The 25702-nt window shown below is 36.3% G+C and overlaps 1 protein-coding gene across 6 annotated transcripts in view; it reads right to left on the bottom strand.

Moving 5' to 3' along the window:
• Window positions 1-25702, bottom strand: part of ATP11A (ATPase phospholipid transporting 11A) — a 119401-nt gene that overhangs the window by 49090 nt on the left and 44609 nt on the right. For all 6 annotated transcript variants that reach the window (XM_064407835.1, XM_064407834.1, XM_064407836.1 and 3 more), the window contains exons 2-3: window positions 12033-12155; window positions 1104-1193 (exon numbers count right to left, since the gene is read on the bottom strand). In XM_064407835.1, the coding sequence (XP_064263905.1) occupies window positions 1104-1193; window positions 12033-12155 (213 nt within the window). The remainder of the gene's footprint in view (window positions 1-1103; window positions 1194-12032; window positions 12156-25702) is intronic.

Here is a 25702-nt window from a genome sequence, read left to right as displayed (position 1 = left end):
GAACAAGTATTGTCTGGTTATATTTTTGTGAATGCAACCAGTCAATCTTTTAAGTAAGATCTTTCAAGCAATTTCATCAATATGTTACAGGACATCAAGAAATTTTAATTGAAAAAAACAGTACTTCAACAAAACTTTAAGAATGTGTACTATACTGGGAAACATTGAAAATTGGATTCTATAAGAAGATACAATACTGTAGTTAGATCACATTAATATCAGATGTTAATGCCTTGTAAAAATACTTGCTAGCAAGACTTTAGGGAAGCATTAGACTGGGACACAAGTTTTGGAAGCAAACTTATGGAGCACCATTAGAAATTAGCATGGCACTGGCTTTACATGTTATACAATAGAGGTGTTCTAATCCACACAAAGAGTAAATTCTGAAATATTTAGCTGGAGCTTCTGCAAATGTAAACTAAGAGGCAGATTCAGAGAGAGGGTGAAAATGGCAAAATCTAAGTTGTGCTGAGAATCTGCATGCACTGCTTTTTTTATGAAGAATCTGGTCTGCAAAGTAATACAGCTCTTCACTCAGATTTTTATTATTTAACACAATAAGTGACTGCGACAGGTTCAGAATTAAGACACCTATAAAGCAGCACACTAGATATTCATGGAACTCATTTAAAAAACAAGTACTTATGTACCCCTCTAAGGTATCAGTACCTATTATTTCAGTTCTGACAGGCTTTGATCACAGTACAGTTGGAAAACTGTGATTGAGACATTATTTTGTTACAAAATATAGTATGTTTGCAAAATGAAAACTTTGTCATCAACAGAATTTATAGTAACAGTTTTACTGATCTGGATGTTTATTACAAAATAAAAATTACAGACTTTATTTTCAACTTTTTCAAGACATACGTCTTGCCATCCAACTAATGCGGCTGTCAAAATCTCGTCAGACTGATTTCACATTGACAACCTGGAAATTAAATAAAACCCCTTTTTTCATACCATCAGTGCATAAAAGACCTTCTAGGTGCAACCATTTACCTCCATGGTCATCAAAACCAGGTACTTCTAAAACCTTTTTCAACCTCTCCCTATTTTAGAAAGAGCACTGAACTTACTGGGAAATGGGGATATCTTACCTGAACAAGGAAAATTATGAGAAAATAGAAGTTAGCTATTCTTCTGAATTGCTCAAACAAATTTTTTGGTATAAAGTTCCAAAACGTGTACTGCAAAAAAAAAGTACAGATATGAGCATTTGTGAAGAAAATATTATTCACATTCAATTTTGTAATTCACACTTCAAGATTAAACTAAACAAGAAGCAGGAGTGGTTTTGTTACTTAGTTTAATAATTTACTGAATTTGAATCTTAATTGACAAGCATGTATTCTCAGAATAGTATTGTTTTCCTGAACTGTGATAATCTTTGTACTAGGGATTGTAATATTTTTTTAACTAGCAACAATACTTGTCCAGAGTTAGCTAGTTATGGAATGGTTTATTTAAAGCTGTTAATGGATTTTAAAAGCACCTTAGTAATTTCAAAGAGCACTTTTAATTCACTTTTATGTTGTGTTCATGACTCAGAGAGGTGGCACTCAGAGTTAACTACACAGTAACAGCAACACAACCAAATAAATGCCGTCAGCTCTTTTGTTCCTTGGCAGGGACACAAAAATACTCCTCAAGACAAACTACAGTGGTGAATAAGAGTAAGTGGCTACATTTTTCTGTACTGATCTTACAAATTACCGTAAGTGTTGTAAAATGACATAAGAAACAGTACATAAGGCTGCAAACAGAAAATGTGAAAACTTCACATCTAAAAAGTCATGTAAAAGTGATAAAGAACCTCAACATCATCTAGTCCCCATCCCCTGCCCTGCAGCAGGTTCAACTACAGTGTTTTTACACAGCTCACTTTGTAGCTCCAGCAAAACACTGCAAGGCTTGCTTATTGGAACACATGTGAAAAAATGTCAGCTAAAATTGTGTGAAAAGGTTTGAAAAATGGCTTGAGAAAACTAGCACTGCATCATCTTATTATCCAAATTATCCTTTGACACATAATAAAATGACAACTCCAATAAAACTTTCATTTCAAACGAGATGGGCTAAGAAGCTTATCCTAATTTATTTGCTCTGTTACAAATGGGCCTTGTCTCCTCTTGGTAGATTGCACTTATACTTGATAACCAAATTATTCCATGAACTAGACATCTTCTGAATTTGGCCCTGAAGGCAAAGACAGAGCTCCATAAGGAAAGTACTCCTGTTACATCTAGAGACAAAAAGTATCCAGGAGAAATATGTTTAAATGTATATGAAACCCTATTATATACAGCAATCTTTGTATTTCTAGGGTGTTAAAGCCTGAACATGCAAGACATAGGAATTAAATGTTCTTCTTCTGTCATGTGCCAAAAATCAGTATCTACCTTAAATAGGTCCTAAGTTACCACTTAATCCTGCATAATAGCTAGTTCAGTATTAAATCACCTGTGAACAAGCCAAAACTCGGGCATGCAGACATGCAACAGCTAGAAAATCAAGTGTTCTAGTCTTGCAATCAGAACACTTTTCATCAGACAGGAATGTAGTTTGCACTCCTCATTATCCAGCTACATGGAATTTTCAGAGGGAATGAGTTAGACTTGATTATTTTTCCTTGCACAACAATGCTGATCATTCAAAACTGCTGTTATAGATAGATGACCGTATGGATTCTATTCAATGACAATAATTACATATTTTCATCATTATCAGGTAAGTGATCTTTGTTTTTTAATTTTATCTTTTTTTTTTTTAAGAATCTCTGTCTGCTGGGAAAGAAAAAGTGAAAAACATTTGTTTCCATTTTTCTGTTTAGCTCTTTTGATAGAAATACTATTTTTTCCATGGTAAAGGGTCTTCTGACCATTAAAAGTTCAATGATTTACACAAGCCCCCCAAATCACCATTCTTTAAATAAAAATGTAACCTCTTACACAACCCTCCTAGAGGGTTTTTTGACTAAATGTCTGGTAATAGCATTTTAATGTTGGACTAGATATTTAAAATATCTGATTGAGGAATCAAGTAAATAAATTAAAACAACAATCCATAAAAAGGTCATTCATCTTAATCCCTTAGTATCCACTTCTCCTCATATTCCAACTTTAGTTCACTCCTTTCCCTGCCAAGCTGTGGCCTACCACAGCTCCACCTTTCATCAACAACTCTCTTAGGTAAATAAAAGTAAAAAACATGGGAACAAATCACTTTGATGGTTGAGAAGTGCTTCCTAAAATGGATGCTTCTTTAACACAGACTACTTCTTAAAACTTTATTTTCAATCTGACAAATTTTTAGCACTTTACGACTCTGAGTTTCAGGCATACTATGTATGTCTTTATTCTGCCCACTCATCTTCAACAGAGAAGTAATGATTTTTGCAGTTTAGGCAAGAAAGAACATAAGATGTCTAGACAGATCTTCCCTTACCCAAGCCATCAGTAGCTCAGAGCAGTAACTACAAATGGGCAAGTAACGTTTAATCAACATAATCACTCCTGAGAGAAGAAACTGAGGGGCGGCTACTCAGAACAAGATTTATCTCATGAGTGCTGCATTCAAGGCAGTTTCTCTACCCTAGCTAGGCAGGAACAAAACAAAAAATTGTAAATGAAAGTCATTAAAACTGACCATATTAAATCCATCAGATTACTGTGCTGAGAGTTAGTACTATCATCTCCTTCTTCAGATATTTCTAGTCATGTTCTTTGCAAACTCTTAAAACGTGGTTTATGTATATTTAACTACTTTTTTTTCACTATAATTCAACTGAAGGATGTAAGTTTATCCAAACAGTTACACACTATAAAGACAAGCTTTCAAGTTGGAGATGGCTTAAATGATCTTTTAACAAATCTACAGAAGACCCACAGCCAGAGCACATGGGTGCTTTTTGCATACAGGAGGTAACACATCAGACACAAAGTAGTAGTAGTTACGCATCCAGCCAAAAGAAGAACACATGGTGCCAACAGATGCATCTGAAGCACTGTGCAAGAGTCTGTAAGACAAATTTGGTATCAAAACAGCATCATTCAAGTAGATTTTCTTCCCATTAATAATTGCAGTAGCACCTGCAGTGCTGGTGTATTTCTGCAGTCATGAGCATGTCCATAGTATTCCTGCCCATACCCCTGGCTCTGTCTTGCTCTTTACTAATACCACCTTGCTTTCAGCAAAAACCCAAAGCCAGTCACACAAATTCAAAAATGTAAAATACAGTGTTCTTGACACTGTACTTTGACCTTTCCATTTGGTATCCACATGCCAGAATTTTGGCTCATATTTCAAGCTTCTCTTTCCACCCTAAGAGGCAGATATTTTCTTAAGCAAAAGGAGAGTTTCTTAAGTAATCACTTTACATCAAAAGCTGAAGCTGTAAGAAAAAGCACTTTGTACTCAGTTTTGTCAACACCTCAGTTTCTTACAGATTATTTGTTTTAAATAGTCACCACCTCTCTTCTAACACACCCTGATTTCACTCTTTTCACTCAACCTTTTTGACTGCTTCTTGTAAATGTTTAGAGCTGCTACAATAAAAACATCTAATATATTGGTTTAGCCCTGTTTTTTAGATGATTCTCATCCTTTTCACAAAACAAAATCCATTCTGAGGACAATAAAATCAGAGTAATATAGAGAAAAGCTGATCTTGCATTCATTTGTGTCCATGGTGACTTCAGTATTTTTAATGAACACATTTTTTTATCAATTACCAAGAAACAATACATTCTTAAAGCTGCAGTTTAAAAACTAGATTGCAGGCATGTGTGCATACCGTAGAATGGTTTGGGTGGAAGAGGACATTCAAGATCTTCTCAAGGATCTAGCCCCGACCTCCCAACCACTTGACCAGGTTGCTCCAAGCCCCATCCAAACCAATCCTGAACACTTCTAGAGATGAAGCATCTACAACTTCTCTAGATAACCTGTTCCAGTGCCTCACCATCCTCAAGGTAAATCTAAACCAACCCTCTATTAAGCTTCAAGCCCTTCTCCCTTGTCCTTTCACTTAATGCCCTTGTAAAACTCCTTCTCCAGCTTTTCTGTAGTCTCCTTTTAGGTACTGAACATAACACTTTATATACAACACCACCTTAAAAGTATTATGCAACTAAAATGACATCAATATTACATATATATGCATAGGTAACACTGTTCCATAGAATAGCTGAAAAATGTCTGATCAAAAGTTTCAGTTTCTTTAAAGTTAATTTTATTTATAAAAATATTACTTTTTTTGAAACATGATTTGTCTATCTATATAGAGAATTGGTACAGAAAGCTATACAAAGGGTATGAAAAACAGGAAATCAGTAATTATCTGAAATTATAAGAAGTGAGTTGAGGGTATGTCTTGTCAAACTCAAGTGACTTGCTTGTAAACATACAAAAAGTTTACAGCAGAACTCATCGATGTTCTTTAATGTATTAAACTAAAATGAAGACTTTGACTCAAAGCAAAGAAATAAAAATCAGACTTCTGTGTTTATATGATACTCAATAGAACTGGAATATTTTGAAAAGTGTTGTGCAATATTTATGACAATTTGGAATGAATGCAGAAAGACACAACAATATATTAACAAAAGTATTAACATATGCACCATCTGCACAGTGTTTGCCACTCCACTGCAGGAGGGACTCCAGTTTCTCCACATCACAAGGTCATTCACAACACAAGGATCAGTGAAAGCTCTGCTACATGTAGGGCTTTTACAAGTGAATAACAACGACCAGTACGTTCAGAGAAAGCACAAAAATTAAACATATTTGGGGAAATTAACATCAAATGGCACACTTGATGAACCAAGATACATATTTTGGCATAGGATTGCTTAAAACCAGTTGCTGATAAAAGAGGATTTCTATTACAAACAAGTCTATCTTTAGTAGTCCCTGCTCAGCAACTCTCAGTCTCATCAAATAGAGGCTATTAACTCCAGGAACTACTCTGACGAAGAAATCCTCCAGCATCTGTAATTATGTAATTAAAATTTTAAAATTAAAAAAAACCCAAAACCTTACAGCAAGAATGACTGAATGCAGAAGTCATAGAGAATACTAGAAAACAGAAGAAAGAGCATGTGAGAGCAAGCAAGCTTCACTTTCTCACTTGTAAAGAGAGAAGAATTACAACTGTCTTCCCCAACCATAGGTTTGGATCTGCCGTTTTCCTTTCTTCTGCTTCTGTTTCACTACATGAACCCTCCTCCACACTGATACAAAGACTTTAAAAGCTCTGTTAGGGGCAGTACCAGACCAGAAGATAAAATATTCCTAATAACTCTGGGCTGAGCCATGGGAAGGATAAATGGCTTCTCCTGGGAACACAGGGGAGGTTGCAGAGAACCTCTGACCTGGAAATCCCATGCTGTGCAGGATCATCAAGAGCAAAGAAGAGTTTTTCCTTGCTCTCTCTAGGCACTGACAGCCACCCCCAGAAGGAAATTGTATTATTGTGCCTGGAAGAAGTGCACACTCATGCACTCCCATCTCAGCTCAGGTACTGAAATCCCTCAGCTGGCCCCTTTCAGAGTCCAACTGATTCAGAGGCATTTAAGCTTTACTGCCAGCCAAATCCATTCACTCTTCTCATCTCTAAGCTCCTCTCCCTCTCAGTGTTTGGCAGGGCTGGGCACACCTGACCCTTCAACCCTTGCAGCATGGGATCTGACCTCCTGCTCCCCCAGTGTGGCTGGGAGTCAGGGAATTACCTGGGCAGAAAATGAGAGCTCTGTGTTACAGCTGTGTTCAGAGCAGATCAGTAAGAGGCACATACAACACTCACTGCAGTAGTCCCTGTCCCATACACATGTCTGTCTACCCACCCTCTCTGTCCCCCCAGGGTATGCTACACAATCATTTATCAGCTTCACTAACACATGACCATGCCTCTTTCCACTGCGAGCTTTGGATATTTTTCTGGCTTTCAAATACCATTGCTCAGGGCTGTGCTTGAACTCCTCATCTTGAAACTGCTGCATCACGGCCCTAGGGAGGCCACACAAAGGCTCCAGATGTGAAACAGCACCTTGGAAAGTGTGGGACAGCCTAGGTTTCTGCTGGGTTCCAAGTGGCTCATCTTGATAGAGGTGGTTTAGTATTTCCTTATGCTTCACTAAGTATTAATATTTCTTCTAAATGTGGCAAGAAAATGAGAAATCGGAGCAGACCTAGTCTTTGTGTGTTTATATGAGCAAGTGCTGCAGAGAAGAGGTACAGCACAAGGGCATGAATTTCTGCTCAAAGAAAGGAATATTTAAACAACATCTGCTGAAATGTGTCAGAATTATTTAACTTTATTAAACTATTAGTCACTGCGATTAATTGTGAGTCATCTCAATCAGATTAGCACTGAAGGTAGCCAAGTTTTGCCTTGCAATGTATAGGATTCCCAACACACAGCATTATTGTCTCAGGCCACTATCACAGAAACCAATGTTTGGATCAGCATTTAATGAAAGTCCTCAAGAAACAGACAGACAACTGAAGACTGCACTATTTGTGCAGCAAAACCAGTACCGCTTCTGATCCATGAATACAGCATGGATCAGATTACAAAGCAGGAAATAACAGTGGTCCAGTTCTCCCACCTGAGTTCAACTGATTGCTTTTCTATAGGGAAGAACAGGAAATAAAGCTACAGCACAAATGAACACAAATGAACACTTCGTTATTTCATGTATAATTTAATTAGTGACATCTCTTTAGGACAAATTCAAGTAATAGCTCTGCATCCACTGTAGAGTCAATCTTGCATTTAATGCAAGAGTCATATCCCACTACTCTTCAGTATAATCTTCCAGGAGCACATGCCCTCCTGTCTCAGTTATGCTGGTGACCCAGGCATCATAAGTGGGTTCTCTAGCTGTAAAATTTCTCTTTATTAAATTATGACAGTAAAAGTTTGCAGCTGGACAGGACGACCAAGGCAAAATACTTTGTGTTGATTATCCACAGACTGAAATGAAGAGTAAAAGCCTTTGTAAGTCTCCTTTATCCAACTTCTCTGTGGATGATATGAGGGGGAATCTCTTCTCCTGCCTAAAGTTCATGGATTTTCTAATTTTGCCAGGTGTCTCTGACACACAGGAAATTCTCTTAGCTCTCATTAAACAAGCAACTCTTATCCAGGAATTTTTGGCTCTTTCTTGTGGTTCTTTCTTTATGGGCTTTTGGGAGGGTTGTTGGTTTGTTTTGGTTTTTTTTTAATTAATTTTAATTAAACATGTTCCTATGAACTCCATGTTGTTGCCTCAAAAAAGATGTTCTTTTCAGTACAATGTTTCCCTCTGTTCAAGAGAAACGTACACATCCAATCAGTCTTCAATTCACTGATTCCAGTAGAACAGGAAGTGCAAATCCCTACTTTGTCAACAAATGAGCTCCTTGAAGCATAGCAATTCTATCAAAGTATTAGATTAACTTCAGGAAAAGGGAATTTGGATATCGAAAAATATTAAATTAATAGCAAGCTAAAAACATCATCATGCCACTACATAAATCCATAGTTTGCTCGGTACTGAATGATCTGTGCATGATTCCCCTGGTTTGGGAAAAGGGACAGATCAAACCTGAGCAAAATAGGCATGGAGTAGCTTTTACATAAACAATTATTGAACAGGCTCAGGCTACTCCTTCTGAAAAGGAAATATGGCGGAAGACCACCAACAGGAACAAGATTATAAACAGGGGATAACTGTATTCCAGATCCTTGAATCAGACAATGACTAACTCAAATTAGCAGGAAGTTTTAAAATGAAGGTTCATAGTTTCTTTTGGCAAACATTTCTACAGTTGAACTGTTCTTTATTCTGAGAATTTACATGGGCTTAAAAGGTATTGAAGGAATTCACATAGGAGAAATTCATTAAAGACAACTAAATACACAATCATATTCCCAGCACAATAACATGAAGCCTGAACCTTAAGGAAGTTTTGTACTAAAAGGTTTTTATAATTTATCAGATTTTTCAAAAAGTAAAATCCTGTTTCAGAAGGAAGAGAGTTGTTTCTGACCAAGTTTTGGCAGCTGCTATGGCTGCCTAGTTTAACTTGGTTTCCTTTTAATTTGTAAGTTCCACCAAAAAGCAAACAGTATCAAAATGTGTATTTTTTTCAGAAAAAAGGCAAGCCACCTCCCTATCAATTGAATTACTTACTTTCTTCTACATTTGAAACATTGGAATTTTTCTACTAGCTGATATTTTTCCATGCTGGAGCACTGTCATGTGATAAATTCAATCAAGGGCACATAACAACCACTTCAAAGGCCAACACCCAAGGCAGCTGAAGTAGCTAAAAGTTAAATCAACAAAAGGATACATATTATAAAGGTCACCATCTCTAGAAGGTAAAAGGAACAGCATGCACAATCCAAAAGACATGAGTTTTTTGTCTTTTACTACTTTAGCACACACCTTCTGCAATATATTGTTAATATCATAATTGAATTAACACATCAAACCAATAGAACACTTTTGTCTAGCCAAGGTCTGTCCCTGTATTATTTTTCACAATCAGGAATGTATCATTAAGCAGACAGAGAATTAATCACATTCCACAGTGACACTGCACTGTACATGAACCATCCCTCTGCACTTGAATCAAAGTATTACCTTGCTGACACCAGGAAGCCTCTGGTGAAGCATAGCAAAGTGTACCTTTGGAAGGACCACTAAAGTCTAAGGCTCACATTACTGCAAGGTGATGTCTTTTTCAGGGCATTATGACCTGACATTTTTGGTAAAGCAGCATACAGACAGACAAATTGATGCCATTTCCTCATGCTTTTCAACTACCCTTTTTAGAAACTCAGTTTGTCATAAATTGGTAAAGTCTATACTTGCAAGTTTAGAATTCCTCATCCTTGAAGAGCAATCATACACCTTCTTACATAAGCACTAAACACCTATAAAGGCCCAGCTGAAAGTTACTGTCTGTCTTGCTGATGAAAGATGAAGGAAACATCCTTCATGGTTGAGGTAACATTATACAGTGTGCTTGTGAGCATGTACCTTTACTCTAACAACTATGGCTTTGCCATCTTATTTTGCACATTTGAGCATTTAGCAGGAATGTAATGTCTGTGTTCCCTGCACTGTAAGAGGTGCCCCCTCAGAGAGTTTATAAGCGAGCAAGGGACAAGGATGGGTGAAAGGGTACAAGGAAGCAGCTTACAGAACCAGAATAAATTCTAGTCAAGCCACAATGGTGCTTTATTCAGCTTGTCTGGGATGGAGCATGGGAATAATAGAGTTCACTTGAAAGGCACAGCACAGGAAGTTCGCACACACAGGCAACAGCTTTCATCAAACAGCTTTCAGCAGTCTGAGGAACTCTTCAATATTATAAAGCATTTACACAAATTCTATTCCCTCCTGAAATATCACCACTTTCACAAAGACAACCTACATTTTATTTTTTAAATGAGGTAAGTTTAATCAATAAACAGAAAAATTGAGAAACATCTTGTATATAAAAAATGTATTTCCACTATTACTTTCTGTTTATGAAAGGCTATTTACAGATACAGTTCACAGCTAAATATTTTCACATTTAAAATATTTAACGGAATATGCTTTGTATCTAAATAGAAATATAGCAAAGCCTCTGTCCTGAACTGGTTGGTTAGTAATTGCTGGCAGGGATTCCTTAGTTCAATGAATGTTTAAGTCATACTTTAAAAATCTCACTCTGCAAAGCAAAGCAACTTGTAACTTCCACTAACCTAGTATGTCAAAACATAGTTGAACAGGATGTTTTTATTTCAATAAAACTATCAGCAGTAACTTCAATGGCTTTATTTACATGCATCTCAAATGAGATTAAAAAATTAAGAAAAATGTCAGAGGAGTACAAAAATGTGCATGAAGTGTGTTTACTCTTCCATAATTCAAAAGGCAATACAAACCAACGCGTAGAGCACAGGATTCCCCACTGTACCAGTCTGACTGTACTTCATCTGCCTTACCTTTCAAGCATTCTATCTAATAAAAGATGCCTAAATACTACACTGCTGCTTAGTACAATTTCTTTGAATGAACTACGGTAACAAGGTAGCAAATAGAAAATCTCACATGAGAGCTGACACACCATTTGTGAAAAGTCTGGCTTTCATTATGTTAATGGCTGGCAAGTGTTCAGGTCCACAAGGGTAATCATTCAGCTCCTTGAGATCACAATGCTACCAAGGTTCTTAAAATGGCTGAGGATTTGAGACACTATTCAAAAATAAATTCTCAGTAAAGGAGCCATTATTTTGGATTTATTATTTTGTATTAGCTGAAGGTGTGAGCTTATGAAGATTTAAATCTAAGTATATTGCAAACTTGGGAATTCTTGTGTTGTTAGCCACACATCGCCTGCAAGCATTCAAATTTCTACACTACTGCAGTAAAAACTTTGGCTAAAGGAAGCCAGCTGGAAAGTACCAACATCCCAACTGCTCACAAAAAGCTGCTGGAGCTTATGAAGGTAAAACTTACTAATTGAGCTAAGGGACAACTAGATTTCTGAACAGCACAAATGTATTACACTACCAAGACTTTAAGTATGAGGTACTTTCACGTGAATAACAAGGACTGTTGACAAAATCCCACAGGAAGAAAGTTTGATGAATCTAAGTGCTCAACAAATTAAATTATTTCTAGTACTTGGAAGTATTGCTTTTGAGTACAAAGGATGCAGTCTTTCTTTAGGAAGATTTTATTTACTCCAGGATTGCCTCAAATCAAAATTGGATTTTTCTTTGTTGAAAAGCTCATTATTACTCAAAGACTGTACTATATACTATGTACTACAGAAAACATGGGTGAAATTATTCTATTTCTATTAGTTTTAGAGACAAATTAGCAATTAGTTTCTCTAGAAGAAATCTGAGATATCTGCATTTTACCTTTGCTGGTTATGGAAAGGAAAAATATACCGGAAGCCTATGAAAAATCTTGAAAAAAATAAAGAATAGCTTCAGCTGATTTATCTAAATGAATGAAAGAAAATATTGGTACCTTTGATGAGACTATTCTATTATCTGGAAATCTCTGTGGAATGTATGCTTCAGCGCCTGGAGGTGGCTCACGATGCCCAACATAAATAGTCCGACTGTCCACCCAATTCTCTTCTCCAGCACACTAGGGGAGAAAAAAAGAGTTACTGTGTCAGTTCACTCAGTATTTCTGCAGTAACATGAGTCACACACTGAACTAACTAATCACATGCCTGACCATCAACACACACACAGCCAGCAGCACATGGCCCTCACACTTTTCTGTATCAGCTCAAGATGACCAAAACACCTAAAGCTAAGTAAATGTCAAACCTCTGCCTTAACTGCACTTCACTTTCCCACAATGCAATGAAAGAGCATCCATAAAAATCACTATTCTGACTTTTTTGTTTATAACTGAAAAAAGGGTGAATGGTTTAAGACCCTCCTTCAAATTAGGTATATTTAATCAGTATTTATATGTTTGTTACTCTTTTCACCACTAATAAAAATCTGTGCTAATTAAGGTATTTTAATATATGACAAATTCTTCACATTTTTGAGACTAGCCAGCCGTAACTAAGAATTTCATTTGCAGCAAAGTGAAACTCTCTTCTCCTGAAATACTAATAGTAATCGTTTCTCGACACATGAACAAGCTTAGAGGCTCCTTAGGTTGCCAGGAAAAGACCTCAGCTTGTCAACTCAGAGCATTTCTTCTGTGAAAGCTGTAGAAAAAAAAAAGTAGGTGTGCCAAATTTTCACCTTCACATCAAACTCCACCACACCTACAGCTTTCCTAAAATTACTATTTCTGTGTTCTATTAACTGTAAAAAAGTACAAACCACTGTAAAGAAAGTACTTACACAAAACCAAAATAACCAATTTTTTTAATTTAGAAGTTTTTTTTTGGGGGGACATAAATTATAAAATGACCATCCCTTAGTCTAATTCACACCTACCTTATGAAAAACATTTTTGAAGCACAGAACACTTTCCTAACACTTGGAGAAGCCCAGGCATCAGCAACTTTAACATTATCATATGGTCAAATCTGGAGTAATTTAAATAGATCATAAGTTAAACTCAAAACCTCTGCTTTAGGTTGCACTGATGCATTTACACATTTTTTCATTAAGCATATTAGACAGAAGCTTCTTTTCTGCATCCTCAACAGCTACATGGTATTTAGTACATTAAATAAGTCCTGAAAGTGCTCCTGGGCACCGGTGCTTGTTTGCCTTTGGAGCTGAACTGTCAGACTGACACCGAGCAGTGGGACTTTGGTGCTTTACACAGCCAAGGCATCATTCCCCACAGCAGCTGCATGTTCCTGTGCAGTTCTAGGCAGAGTTTAGTCATACAGACATGGCTTCTTTTCTAGCTAGCCTTAATGTCAATAGTTTTAGGTCTGTTTACTTTACTAGTACACACTTGGCTATTAAGTCTAAAACAAAATTTAGTTCTGAAACTTAAAAAACATTCACCATAACATTTTCTTCATCAGTTCACACCTGTGATTTTCCCACTGCCCTTAAGTGCAACACAGCTGAAGATCACTTTCCACATAATTTATTGGGAATAGACATATAAAAACTTGCAATACTCTGCAGATTTGGAGCAGTTAAGCTAATAAAACAATTATCTCTGTGATGTGCATGACTTTCTTGAGGTTGGAGAGAACATCAAAAATATAAAAAGAAAACCTATTGGACACAGACTATTAACCACAAAATAGATGAGTAGAAGCCACCAAGCAAAATGTAAAGTGAAGTAGAAGGACTAAAGAAAATAAGTAGATTCTAGAAGCAGAAGTAGATACTAGAAGCAGATACAAAGGACCCAAAGTCATTACTTGATTCTTACACATGACAGAAAAATGAAGGCATGTTCAGAAGATACCAAAGGACAAAATTTCAATGCTAGGCATAAAACTAAAGCAAAAAGTAAACCCTATGTCTTTCTTATGTGTTATTCAACTTCCAGTAACTTGAAAGAGTCACTTAATGCAGTATATGAAGCTGTTTACAAAGAACTAAAAATGACAGCCCCTCCTAAGACATACCAATAGCCCAGCCAGGGCTAATGCTAAGCCCTGTAACTGCCCCTGGCTCAGTGGGAGTGCACACACATTTCTCCCATGCCACAGCTAGCACAGACTCGAAACTAGGACGTGGGTCAGTATAAAAATTGCATTGATTTTCCAGTCAGACAACTTCTCCCTTAGCACCAAGTGAACTTGTCAAAAAGTCAAGTGTCATTCAGCCCACTCCTGAAGGCCAGATAACATTCTTTGAGCAAGACAAAACATTTTGGAAGGAAGTAAAGCATGACAATGTTTCTATATTCCACCTTACTTCTATGGCAATAACAAAACATGGTATCTTTACTATTTTATCAGTACACAGTACTTTTTTTAATCTTGTCAGTGCACTAAATGTACAATGCACACAAATTATCTGCTGGCACTTGCGTCACTTAATGCTCCTAGAAATACAAGGGAATGGGAGATATTCCTGTAAAATACATCAAATTGTACAACATTTTTTAGTTTTTCATTAGGAAGGACATTCCAGACATAAACACAGCACAAAGATTACTCCTGGTAAGTGAAGTGCCTAATTTCAGAGATGATTACCTGAACAGCTAATGGGAATGCCACAAAGTCTGAAAGCCAAGAGGACACCCCTCAGCTTCTGCTTTCCTCTACAGAGGGCCAGCTTGACAATTTGTCTCACAATTATCATGAACCAGTCCAAACAGTATGACAACGCTCTTAGCTCAAAAAAGCACTTTTTAAAGTTTCACTGCATACATTGAGACTTCATCATGACTCAGTCAAAACAGGCCTCCAAAATTTCCTATGAACCTGGGAAGATAGAGCACTAAACAGCACTCTCCTGACATTACTGCCAGTATTTACAGGTCTGATAGCCCTGGAATACTGTGTCAACACTAAGTAAGCCAACCACTCTGGAATTTGTGTCCCTAAAGCAAGGCATTATTTTAAGCATCAATATAAAATAAAGACAATCTCTTCTATTAGCTTAATTTCATCTCATTTTATGACAGATTGATAAATTTACCACAAATGTATAAAACCTTATCTAACTTAAACTATCTACTAGCACAGAACATTTTTTTCTTTTTCACCTATGTTAATAGGTTATGGAAAAAAATGCACTTTACAAACCTAATTCAACACTTCAAACCTCCCAAACCACTCAGAGTACAAGTGTAAAAAAACTAAGCATGGAAGAGTAAGGCTCTCTTTGCCAGTGAGGAAGAACTGCAATGCACTAAGTCACATTCACTGCTCAATAAGGCAAGTCACTTGTGTGAAGCAGAAGATACTTTTAGAAAAACAGCACTCTAAGTCAGGACATGATCCACATAGAGAAATCAAACTACAGCAACTGAATGTCCTGTAATGCCAACCTCCAAAGCCAAACACCCTGATCTGACAATTCTTTTAGTGTTCTGGTATTACAGAATGTCACCAGAGTCACTGAAAAAAAGCAGTCTGATGCTGTTGCCAGAACAACAAACTACATTAAGTTCTTTTAAGTTCCATTGCTTAAGCCCATTAAGAATATGTCCAAGAAAGCATAAATATACCTTAGCATTATCTGCTTCTATTTATAGTGTAAAGCTCAATGTACTGAGACCTAGTTTTATTGGCACATCTATGAAATGTTACATAGCCCTTTTACTCTTTCAAGCAATGTCAGCAACCATGAAAGCAAAGACCAGCAAAAGACTAAGGCACAGAGACAGAAACAGTTAACAGACTTTTATCTTAGTAGTTTAAGTACTTCTGCAGCTTATCTTTTTCTGATTTAAAAAAGCAAACAAACTAGCTTGAAATTCACCTTCATGCTACTCGTATTTTTTATCTAGATTTAATTTAAACAAATGCATTGCCTGAAAAGACAAGGGGCTTGGTATTCAATGGGTGATAGCAAAAGGATGATAGGAAGATGCTAGTGGTAGTTGCTGGAAAAGTAACTGACTTTGAAAGATTCCAAAAAAGATTCTTTTCCCCTATTTTTAGTAAAGGGATTTAATGTATGATTTTGAAATCCGTGGAAACACTGAATGACATTTCCTGACTCTCCACCTGAACTATTAACTCATGCATAATTACCAGCAACAATCTTCAATATTTTTGTTTTTTCTCTCCAAATAATATAAATACTACTCAAATAAGTTATATGCCCTAAGTACCGCTGCAAACTCAATCAATTTGCCCTGACCAAGGTCAAAGCACATTTCATGGAACAGTATTCTCTTCCACTTTTTTCTGAATACTTTTTGATTAAAAGGGATCATGCACTCTAACCACAGATTTGACAGCAACAAATTCTCAGCATCAGCTATAGCCTTGCTCACCCAGGCTGTGACTCCTTTCCTCCACACAAAAGTACTTTACACCAACAGAGGCAGGCTTTCCTAACAGCCTGGTGTTTTACCGAATCACGAATATTTGATGTCAATTAAGCAATTAGCACCACTGTTCAAACCGCACACTGAACACACAGCTGCTCAACCACTTTGGAGTTTTAGGATAACAGATACTGGCAAGCCATTATCGCTCTGAATCTACAGGAGGAACTAATAGTGCACAGTGTGTGAAAAAACATTCACGCACACAACAGCTCTGCTGTTTCAATTTTCAACAGTTTCCAATTTTTCATTCAGTGAAGAGAAACAACTTCAATATCTCAAAGCTGTAATTCACTAAAGTGAAGAGAAAAAAAAAGTTGTTTTCCTTTCTAATACTGTAAGGAAACCATCCTTATCATGCAGTATTTACCAAACCATGAAATCATATGATCTTATATTTGTCTCTGTCAAATGTTCTCAGTACCTGCTCGTTTACACTGGACACCGTTCTGCAGGAATAGGTGCAGCCATCTCCCTTCTCAAACAATGGCACAAAGTACAGATTTTTGTCATCTTTCCAAAGCTAGTCCTTTTAAAGGTAGATTTGATCTACAGGTAACGAAAATCCATCTAAAGAAATAATTTTAAATCATCTGCATGCCCTAAAGTTGCTAACCAATAAAATAGATTAAGATTTTAAATAGTCCACTTCTATTAAAAAAAAAAGTAACTTGTATGTATTTGCGGAGATAAAGGGTGAAATTTTCATCAGTGTTAAACGATATTAGATTTCAAATGATAGGCCAGCTCACAAATATCTACAGAGAGAGCACTTAAACTTTACATTTTGTGCACAACATTATACCAGCCCTTCATATGAATTTGCAAAGCTCCGAATGACAAGTACAATATTGAAAACAGTTCAGGTTGTTATGTTTCATATGAATATAGACTATCACAGATAAAAGAGTTAATATAATTATCAGAAAAATACCCTATCAGGTTTAGTATTCTGAAAAAGGACTACCTCAATATGAGACACTGTAAACAGAAAGGAAATTACTTCATTCACCTACGAGTCATGCACATACACCATTAAATAACTAATTTAATGGACTACTAAAATGCAGCTCTTCAGACGCAACCACAAATAAATAAATAAAAAAACCCAACCAAACAAAAAAAACCCAGAACAACTCTCCCAGAAACTTCTATGACTAATTAACTCATTTCCTATGGGTCACCCATAATGGGATCTGTTGCCACAGAATATTATTTCATTTCAGCAAATGAATTTTAAATCCTCGGATGAGGATTTTTGCCAGAAATAGCATTTGAAATCACAACTCTCTCCAATCAGTTGCCTGCAAGTCACAGAATAATGGACATAAGTGTATGCAGAGGGAAAATAAAGAAGATATTGACATTCTTTAACTGCAAATAGATTATTTTATTTATGTTCTCAGAGAAAAGATGTGATTAGAAGCAATGGCAGGTACACCTTACTACAAAAAATGGTGCCATGCCCACAAGTTGACCAACCAAGCCATATTCTCTACTACTTGGTGCATCCTGGTTTTCTGATCTTTCTTTCCCCACCCTGTAAGGGTCTTGTGCATGCAGACAGAAGGGGGAATGGATTTATAACAATAGGCTGAATTAAGTTTTTGTGACATTTTTGAAGAGAAAATAGAAAAGCATGATGACAAAATGATGCAAAGTTCTGTAATTCACAGCTGTTACAGCAGACATTGTCAAACAACAAATGTTCCAGTTTCTGTAAAATACCTAATATTTCTATGTGTGTCCTCAATATAAATTTTATTTCAGCCTTCCAGTTAATGCCTCCTTGAGCATCATACTTAGAGTAAAACATTTCTGAAGCTATCCTAATAAAACTATATTCCAGGTGTGTCACATGAGCTGGCACTGGGACACTGCAATATAGCACTCTGAAGACAGTCTAATTCTCCTTTCTGATTTCCAGTTTGGAACATATTTTTATTTGAATTCCCCATACTCTGTACTTTGAATGGTTGAATAATTTGACCTCCTGGATGACAAAGCCAGTGATCTGTGTTCCACCTAAAAAGGATTACAATAATTCTTTGTTTCACATACATAAAAACTCACCTCAAGTTATTCAAAAAAGACTGAGATCTTTTCTAAGCAGTCAATTTAAATACTGCTGACATACTGGCCAGTTAGGTATAGCTATTTCTGATGTTTGTGCTTTCTCTTTGGGTGAATGGTTAGTTTCCCTGTTTATTTCCAAGAAAAGTAACAATAAAAGTGATAGAGATAGAAGTTTTCTATTCCATCCTAATATACAATCTTCATCTAGTTTCATGGAATCACTGCACTGATGGTGAGAAAGCAGATCTGTGATGTACATGAGTTACTGGGCATCAGGAAAAATGCTTTTGCTACACTTTTTCCTCCTGTCAGTGTACTAGTTTTCGCACATTTTGACCCTTGTAGCCAGTGGGACAGGGACACAGTGTGCCTCCTGCTCCTCTGCCCAGGTCCAGTCAAGGACCGCCTCTACATGGAAATCCTTTCAAGGGTCTCACTTGCAATTAGAAAGGCAAATGAGAAAAAAACTACACTGCAAAGTGCAGTGGTAAGAGAAACTAGAAGGGAAAGTGTCACATAAGACACAGGACATTCAACAGCCTTAGTACTTAAACTAATTGAAAATCAAGTTTATTTCTAAGTAGCTCCAGACCAACATCTGAAATTCAGCTTTGCAGAGGAAATTTACAGCTTCTTTAGGTGCCAAGAAAAGCAGTAAAAGAACAGTAATTTTATTTTTTAAGGCAACTGAAGGGCACTAAGATCTACATGCAGTGCCAGTCACTCAGAGTAGCTACAAAGATACTTTCAAGAGAGTTGTATAGATACTTCAGAATGCAATATTCTTTTTTCACTCTTTGTTGCCAGTAGCTCATTCTGTTTGCAGTATTCCAACAAGAAAAGGAATATAAAGCTATCAAATTTTCAGGGCAAAACATGGAATTTTTTTAAAAAAAATGTATTTAGAGATTCTAAAGAAACAGGAGGATGAAGGGAAGCAAGCAGCAGATTGCTATCATTCATTCAAAAATAAGTAACAAACCTACAGATATGCCACACTAGTTCTTTTCTTTTAAATTAACATTGTTAATTATTAAATTAAGTAAATTATTAAGAAAAATCAAGCAAGAACACCTGTTGTGCATTTTCTCCAAGGAACAACATTAGGCAAATAGAGACAGTATGCATCAGCAAGATTTACAAGATCAGATGCAATGAAATCTATTTCTAAATGGTATTCTTACAGGAGCTTCAGATTATTCAAAATGGACTATACTCTAAAAAATATGCTTTATATTTAGAACAGTAAATTACCATTAGAACTGATTAGAGTGATGCCAGCTTCCACCAGGATTTTAGCACACAAGAGGGGAAGAGTCAAGTTTCCCATCTGAATTCCAGGACAAAAATAATTAAAATATATGGACTTTTGCATTCTTCTTTTTACAAGGGCTGTGAAAATGCCTCATCTACATGTCTGCTGGTCTCTAAATTGCTCACGTAAACTATGGATGAAAAAATAAAAAGCCTAGTTAACTATTGCACTCTGCGATCTACTGACACACAGCTGAGCAGCAAACCTCTATTCCTATTTTTACTACAAAAATATAATGTAGTCTTGATGTCAAGGAAATACCTCCCCCTATTGTTAACCCTCGTCATCACGTTTAAATCTGTAAAACACGTTCACTGCCAAGTAGCAACTACTCACTATCTTAATGGTCAGTGCCTGTTAGGAATGAAAATAATTTTGAAGTCTAAGTGAAAATAGAGCTAGTGAAGCTATGATTCTAGTAGACAGAAGATGGGGCAACCTTCTTGCATTATATTATGATACCTGTCCTGGGTTGTAAGATACATGTGTATTCTATTTGCCATCTGTTAGAGGTGAGGCAGCTATCCTCTGTTAATTGGGAAGTTTTCCTTATCTCTTCCACAAAGCAATCCTCCCTCCAGGAGATATCTTCTGTTAATGGGCCACTGAGTGTCACTGTATGACTGATAAAATTACATACCATTGTGTGATGCCCTGGGGAGGAGCCAAGCATTCCTTCCTGGATATAATCTCAGATTTGGAACACCAGAGCAGCCTTTTCCCACTGGATTGCCAGAGGGGCAGCTGTCTTCTCCACTGGATTCCCAGACGAAGACCAGGCCCATCTACACCATCACCAGGCCTTCAAGAGGAAAACTGCACCCTTCTACAGGGTCACTGCTTCAACAGAAGCACATCTGTCAGTGCAGGAGGGCTGCAGCCACCATCGAATCAGACTGCTACCAACACCCAGATCCACAGGGTGTCAGGTCATATTCTGACTGTCAGTGGTTTGTTCTTTTTTGGTACTATTAAGTTTGTATTTTTCATTTTCCTAGTAAAGAACTGTTATTCCTATTCCCATATCTTTGCCCAAAAGCCCCTTAATTTCAAAATTACAATAATTTGGAGGAAAGGAATTCACATTTTCCATTTCAAGGAAGGCACCTGCCTTCCTTAGAAGACACCTGTCCTTTCAAACTAAGACAATACCACAAAAACCAACAGCTTGTAAGATGCTGGTCTTGCAGGCCACCAAGTCAGTGACCAAAGAATGTCTAAATGTTATTACACAAACTGTTCCATCCATAGCAACCTAAAGCTTGTTACATATTTTGGTGATTCTTCAGTACAAATATTTACTGCAAAAGAAAAATTACCATGTGGGTGCTACTGAACTACTAAATCAATTGCTACCTGTTAGTTTTCCACATATATAAGAAAAACCTAAATTCTCAGAAAAACTGGCAGGTGTCACTTTTTGACAATTTTTCAAATTAAGATCTTGCTCATGTAGGCTGGTCTTGAATTTACTCCCCCTAAGGCCAGACTATATTAGTCTACAGAACTACCCATAACAGTAAACAGGTGTCGTACAAATGGCTGCATTACTCAAATTTATCAACAGCCTGGAAGGTCTGGAATAAGTAAAAAGTACAATACTAATAGCCAAATTTCCTATTATGAGTAATTATAATTACTCCCTGTGCAGTGTAACATGCAAATTCTCTCTCACGTGCAATTGGTTTTCAGCGCTATTTGAAGAATCACAAAATAACCCCAGCACCCCTATATTTTATCTTGAAGAAATCTTGAACTTGTAGTTCAAAACTAACTTGGCTGTTCAGAATAATGGGATTAAACTATGAAGCATTAGAAGCTACCTAGCATTTTCCTTCATCTCCATGCTTTTTGTTGCACATCAGCACCAAATTTGATGTTATGGAAATCCAGCTTGGTGAACACAGACGCTTTGATAGGACCCTAATTACAGATGGCTATAAGGTTAATGAAACATTTACTTGGAGCTATTTCAAACACTTTCAATGTACTTCTAACTCTTACATGTTCAACAGTATTGAAGTACAGTTCTGAAACATTCAAGGAATATAAAATTTTAAGCTATTACTTCTTCAAGTGTATTGCAAAGCAAGGCCACATCTTGAAATACTTCAGGGGGAAAAGCCATATCTTGATTCAGGTAAGAGGTCACAAACTGCATTGTACAGTTTTACCTACTAACACATAGGTGTTACTGATTAAATGCTACATTCAACCCTCATGCATAATAGTGAAGATCTTTTAAATTTTCCAAAATTAGCAGGCATCAGGATCATAAATCTGACTTCAGATAAAGTCTACATTGATGAAAGACAAGAATTTATAAAATGACATAAAGGACATTCAGTAGCTTTAAGTGTTAACATCAGGAGTATGGGTAAAGCTACTTATTGATGCCTAAGAAGTTTATCACACCAATAACCACAAGATTTTAGAACCCCTTTTGTTTTCACTGCACTTAAGGAATGTGAATTCCATTAAGATTAAACATTACTTTACAGCTCTTTTTTTTGCAGTGAGCTTTTCAATATTTACTTTTATTCTCAAAGAACGGATTTAAAGACCTGAAACTGAACAATCTGAAGTACAATAAATATTTCACAACTCTCCTTTTACAAACATCAAAAGACTTCAAGAACTTCTACAGTAATCAAATATTTACAAAAAATAAACTTTATTAGCATTTGCTATTAGCTGTGTTTTAGAAGTTAGGTACTCATACAAAACAATTATTTTATATTAGAGCTATTTCCTTTGTCATATATAGTCACATAGAATAAGATATATATATATAACATTTTAAAAAATTCATTAAAATACTGACTGCTTAGCTAGTTGCCAAGTGCTAGTAAAAAAAAAATCTAGAAAGTCCAGAATATCTGTTACTAAGTAATTAAATCACAAACTCAACAAATCAAAATAGTGCATATTTAGCATTTAAAAGAGTGAAAATGAAGGTTTATAACTAAACCATTTGGGAACTTGAAGTCAGACAAACTCCAGTATCTAACTAATTCCTGAACAAGCAGGACACCAGAACTCAAGGACAGATTTTCAGTTTTTATCATCTTAAACAGTTCAGTGGAAGTAGGGTGAACTTTAAACCAGGATGTCATTAATAATTCAGAGGAAAATTATGATACAGCAAAGGTGAGGAACATTTAAATAAAACACTTTCTCAACATAGTCAGTCACCTGTAAGGTACTACAAGTTAATCTACAATCAACAGCCACCCTGAGTAAGCATTTCATACTACTAAAAAAAGCATTAATAATAACCAGAGAGCTCAAAGTAATGCCAACACAGTACACCCAACACATCTAAGTCAAGCTCCAGTATACTAAGCACAGTATGAAAGACCATCTCTTGGTCAGAAGCAAAGATGGTTCAAATTGTTTTATTTTAGCAGAACTGTAGCAACTTCCCACTTTGAAATGTTACTATGAGACTTGTAGCAGTGTAATTATACAATATGGGGGATGTTATTTTAAGCTTTCTGTGATCCATACACCTCCTTTTATTTATATGTGGAAGACAAAATGTCCACACTGCACTTCAATATATCAAAACTGTTCTGTGTCCTTCATGCAGAAAAGGAAAGGTATTTTTAAAAAAAGATTTTTCTATCGTCTAGAACTGTACTGTAGGTTGAGATTAATATATTCTGACTTTCAATGATTGTGATAATAATGGCAAAGGAGGTTATACAGGTTTGTCTGGGATGAGATGATAAGTGTAATCTCAGCCTCCACATGTCTGTCATTTAGTGATACAGAGAAGAGGCTTAGCAACCTTTTGATGCTGCTGGTTTCTATGCAGCAACAAAAGCATTCATAAAAACATAGGAGAAGTCACTGACTTTTAGACTTTGATTACTGCTGTGACTTCTTTGATGTGGGCAGGGATGAAGGCAAGTAGTTACTATACATCATCCCCTAAAAACAACTTGTGATGGGATAGTTGCTTTCTGCCATAAAACTCTCTCAGGACTCTAGAATCTAAGACAAATCACCATTTTTTTTCCCCTAGATAAACATGCTCCACAACATCAATGCATATATTTAATAATCTTCTGAAGAAATGTCTCTCAGCCTTCAAAGGCTGACCTGCCATTCCTTCCCTTTTCAATGATAAGCAAAAGAAAAACAAGAAATAAAACCTAACCACATTTTCTCCTCAATAAAAGGAGTCTCTGTACCCCAAATTATGGGAATAATAAGCTCCCAGTACATGCTGGCAGGAAATACCTCTATTTAGCAAATTTTAAAAAGCATACATATACCAAAGGGTATCACAGGCTCTACAGCTCCTTCAGAAACCAAGCTGAATATACCCAGCTTTTGGATAGCCTGCATGACAGATTATCTTAGGGAAAAAAAACCCAAGAAATTAACAATTCACCTTTACAATAGAAGAATAATACCTGAGAGATATTACTTCAACTAAACAAGTATCAAAAAAGTACTGAACCAGAATCATCAGTATTATCTATTTTAATCTGCTGTGTATGACAGGCAGAACCTGGAAAGTGAAATAGCTAAATAATCATAAAAAGCACATTTGCTAACAATTATTTTTGTTTCAAATGAATACACATAATTAAGGAATGGACATACTACAACAGCAAAGAAAATATTTTTAATAGATTTTCCCTAGTGCTCTTTTTGAAAACAGTCCCATAGACAAACGTTCTTCTAAAGTTTCAGTTTTCATGCTTAATAAAACTAATTCCCAGAAAACAGCATGCCCCCTCATGTGTCTTTTCCTGTTGAACTAGACATTCCTGTAATCAGTCCAAGTGAAAAAAATCCCAAATTGAAAATTCACAGTTGCTGCAAAATTGGACTAGGAGAAGGAATGGGGACTATTGAACTAGCTTGTCGTGCTGTGTTGGCTTTTTTTACATTTGTATGGAGGAAGTCAGAATAAATTATAAAGTGAATATCCAATACTATTATCATACTAGAACATATATTCCAAATAGTGCTTCTTTCAAAAGTACACAGCAATTCTGTACTTTGTAATCATTTGATACTATCTACAAAAAAGGAAGTGTGAATCAGATTTGACTGACTTCAAAGTTCAATGAACCATAAAATTGCCCATATTCTGAGCAGATGTTTAGATCAAATAACTTCCAGGTATCAACTGGCTGCATAAACTGAAAGACAAATGCCTAAAATTCAGTGATTTTAGGGGAGGAAATTCCATGCTCTCTCTAAACCAGCTAACATGAGGTCATTGATTACCTGGCCAATTTCAATCTGTGTTTGTAAACAAAAGCCTGTTTCAGTCTGTTTTTCTGTAAACAAAAGTCTAACCATTCAACATATTTATTCTATTAGGTAATTCTTTATCTTAAACCTTTGAAAGTGCAGAAAGCCAAAGGCAATCCCTAAATCAAATCACAAATCCTTGTTCTAGACTAACTTCCTTGTTACCCTCAAAATGCAGTAAAATAAGATTCTAGAAATCCTGCTTCACCCATGGACAGAAATACACATTGTAAATGAATAAGGCATGTTTGATTTCTACAGAAGAGCACATGACCAGTTTTGTAAAATCCACATTTCCAAATGTGTTTTGATGACGTGGGGCACTTTTCATGATGTGTATCCTACAGGCAGGATCAGCTGTCCCATAGGCAACAAAAATGGGGCAGGATACCAAAAGGATAGGGCCAAAAATAAAACTTCAGGTGATAGCCCAAGGAGTATTGCTACAAATGAGATAAGTAATCCTTGGCAGTGCCCTGGTCAGTAGTACAATGTCTTACAAGATTTATTTCTGCCCACTTCCTAATACTTTCCTTTTCTCCCCTCCTCTAAATAAAAGAGGAAACAATCCGTAAGC

This window comes from Passer domesticus, chromosome 2, assembly GCF_036417665.1.
Source record: "Passer domesticus isolate bPasDom1 chromosome 2, bPasDom1.hap1, whole genome shotgun sequence".
NCBI lineage: Eukaryota > Metazoa > Chordata > Aves > Passeriformes > Passeridae > Passer > Passer domesticus.
Note: the sequence above shows the minus strand (reverse complement) of the source record. Positions and strands in the feature narration are given on the sequence as shown.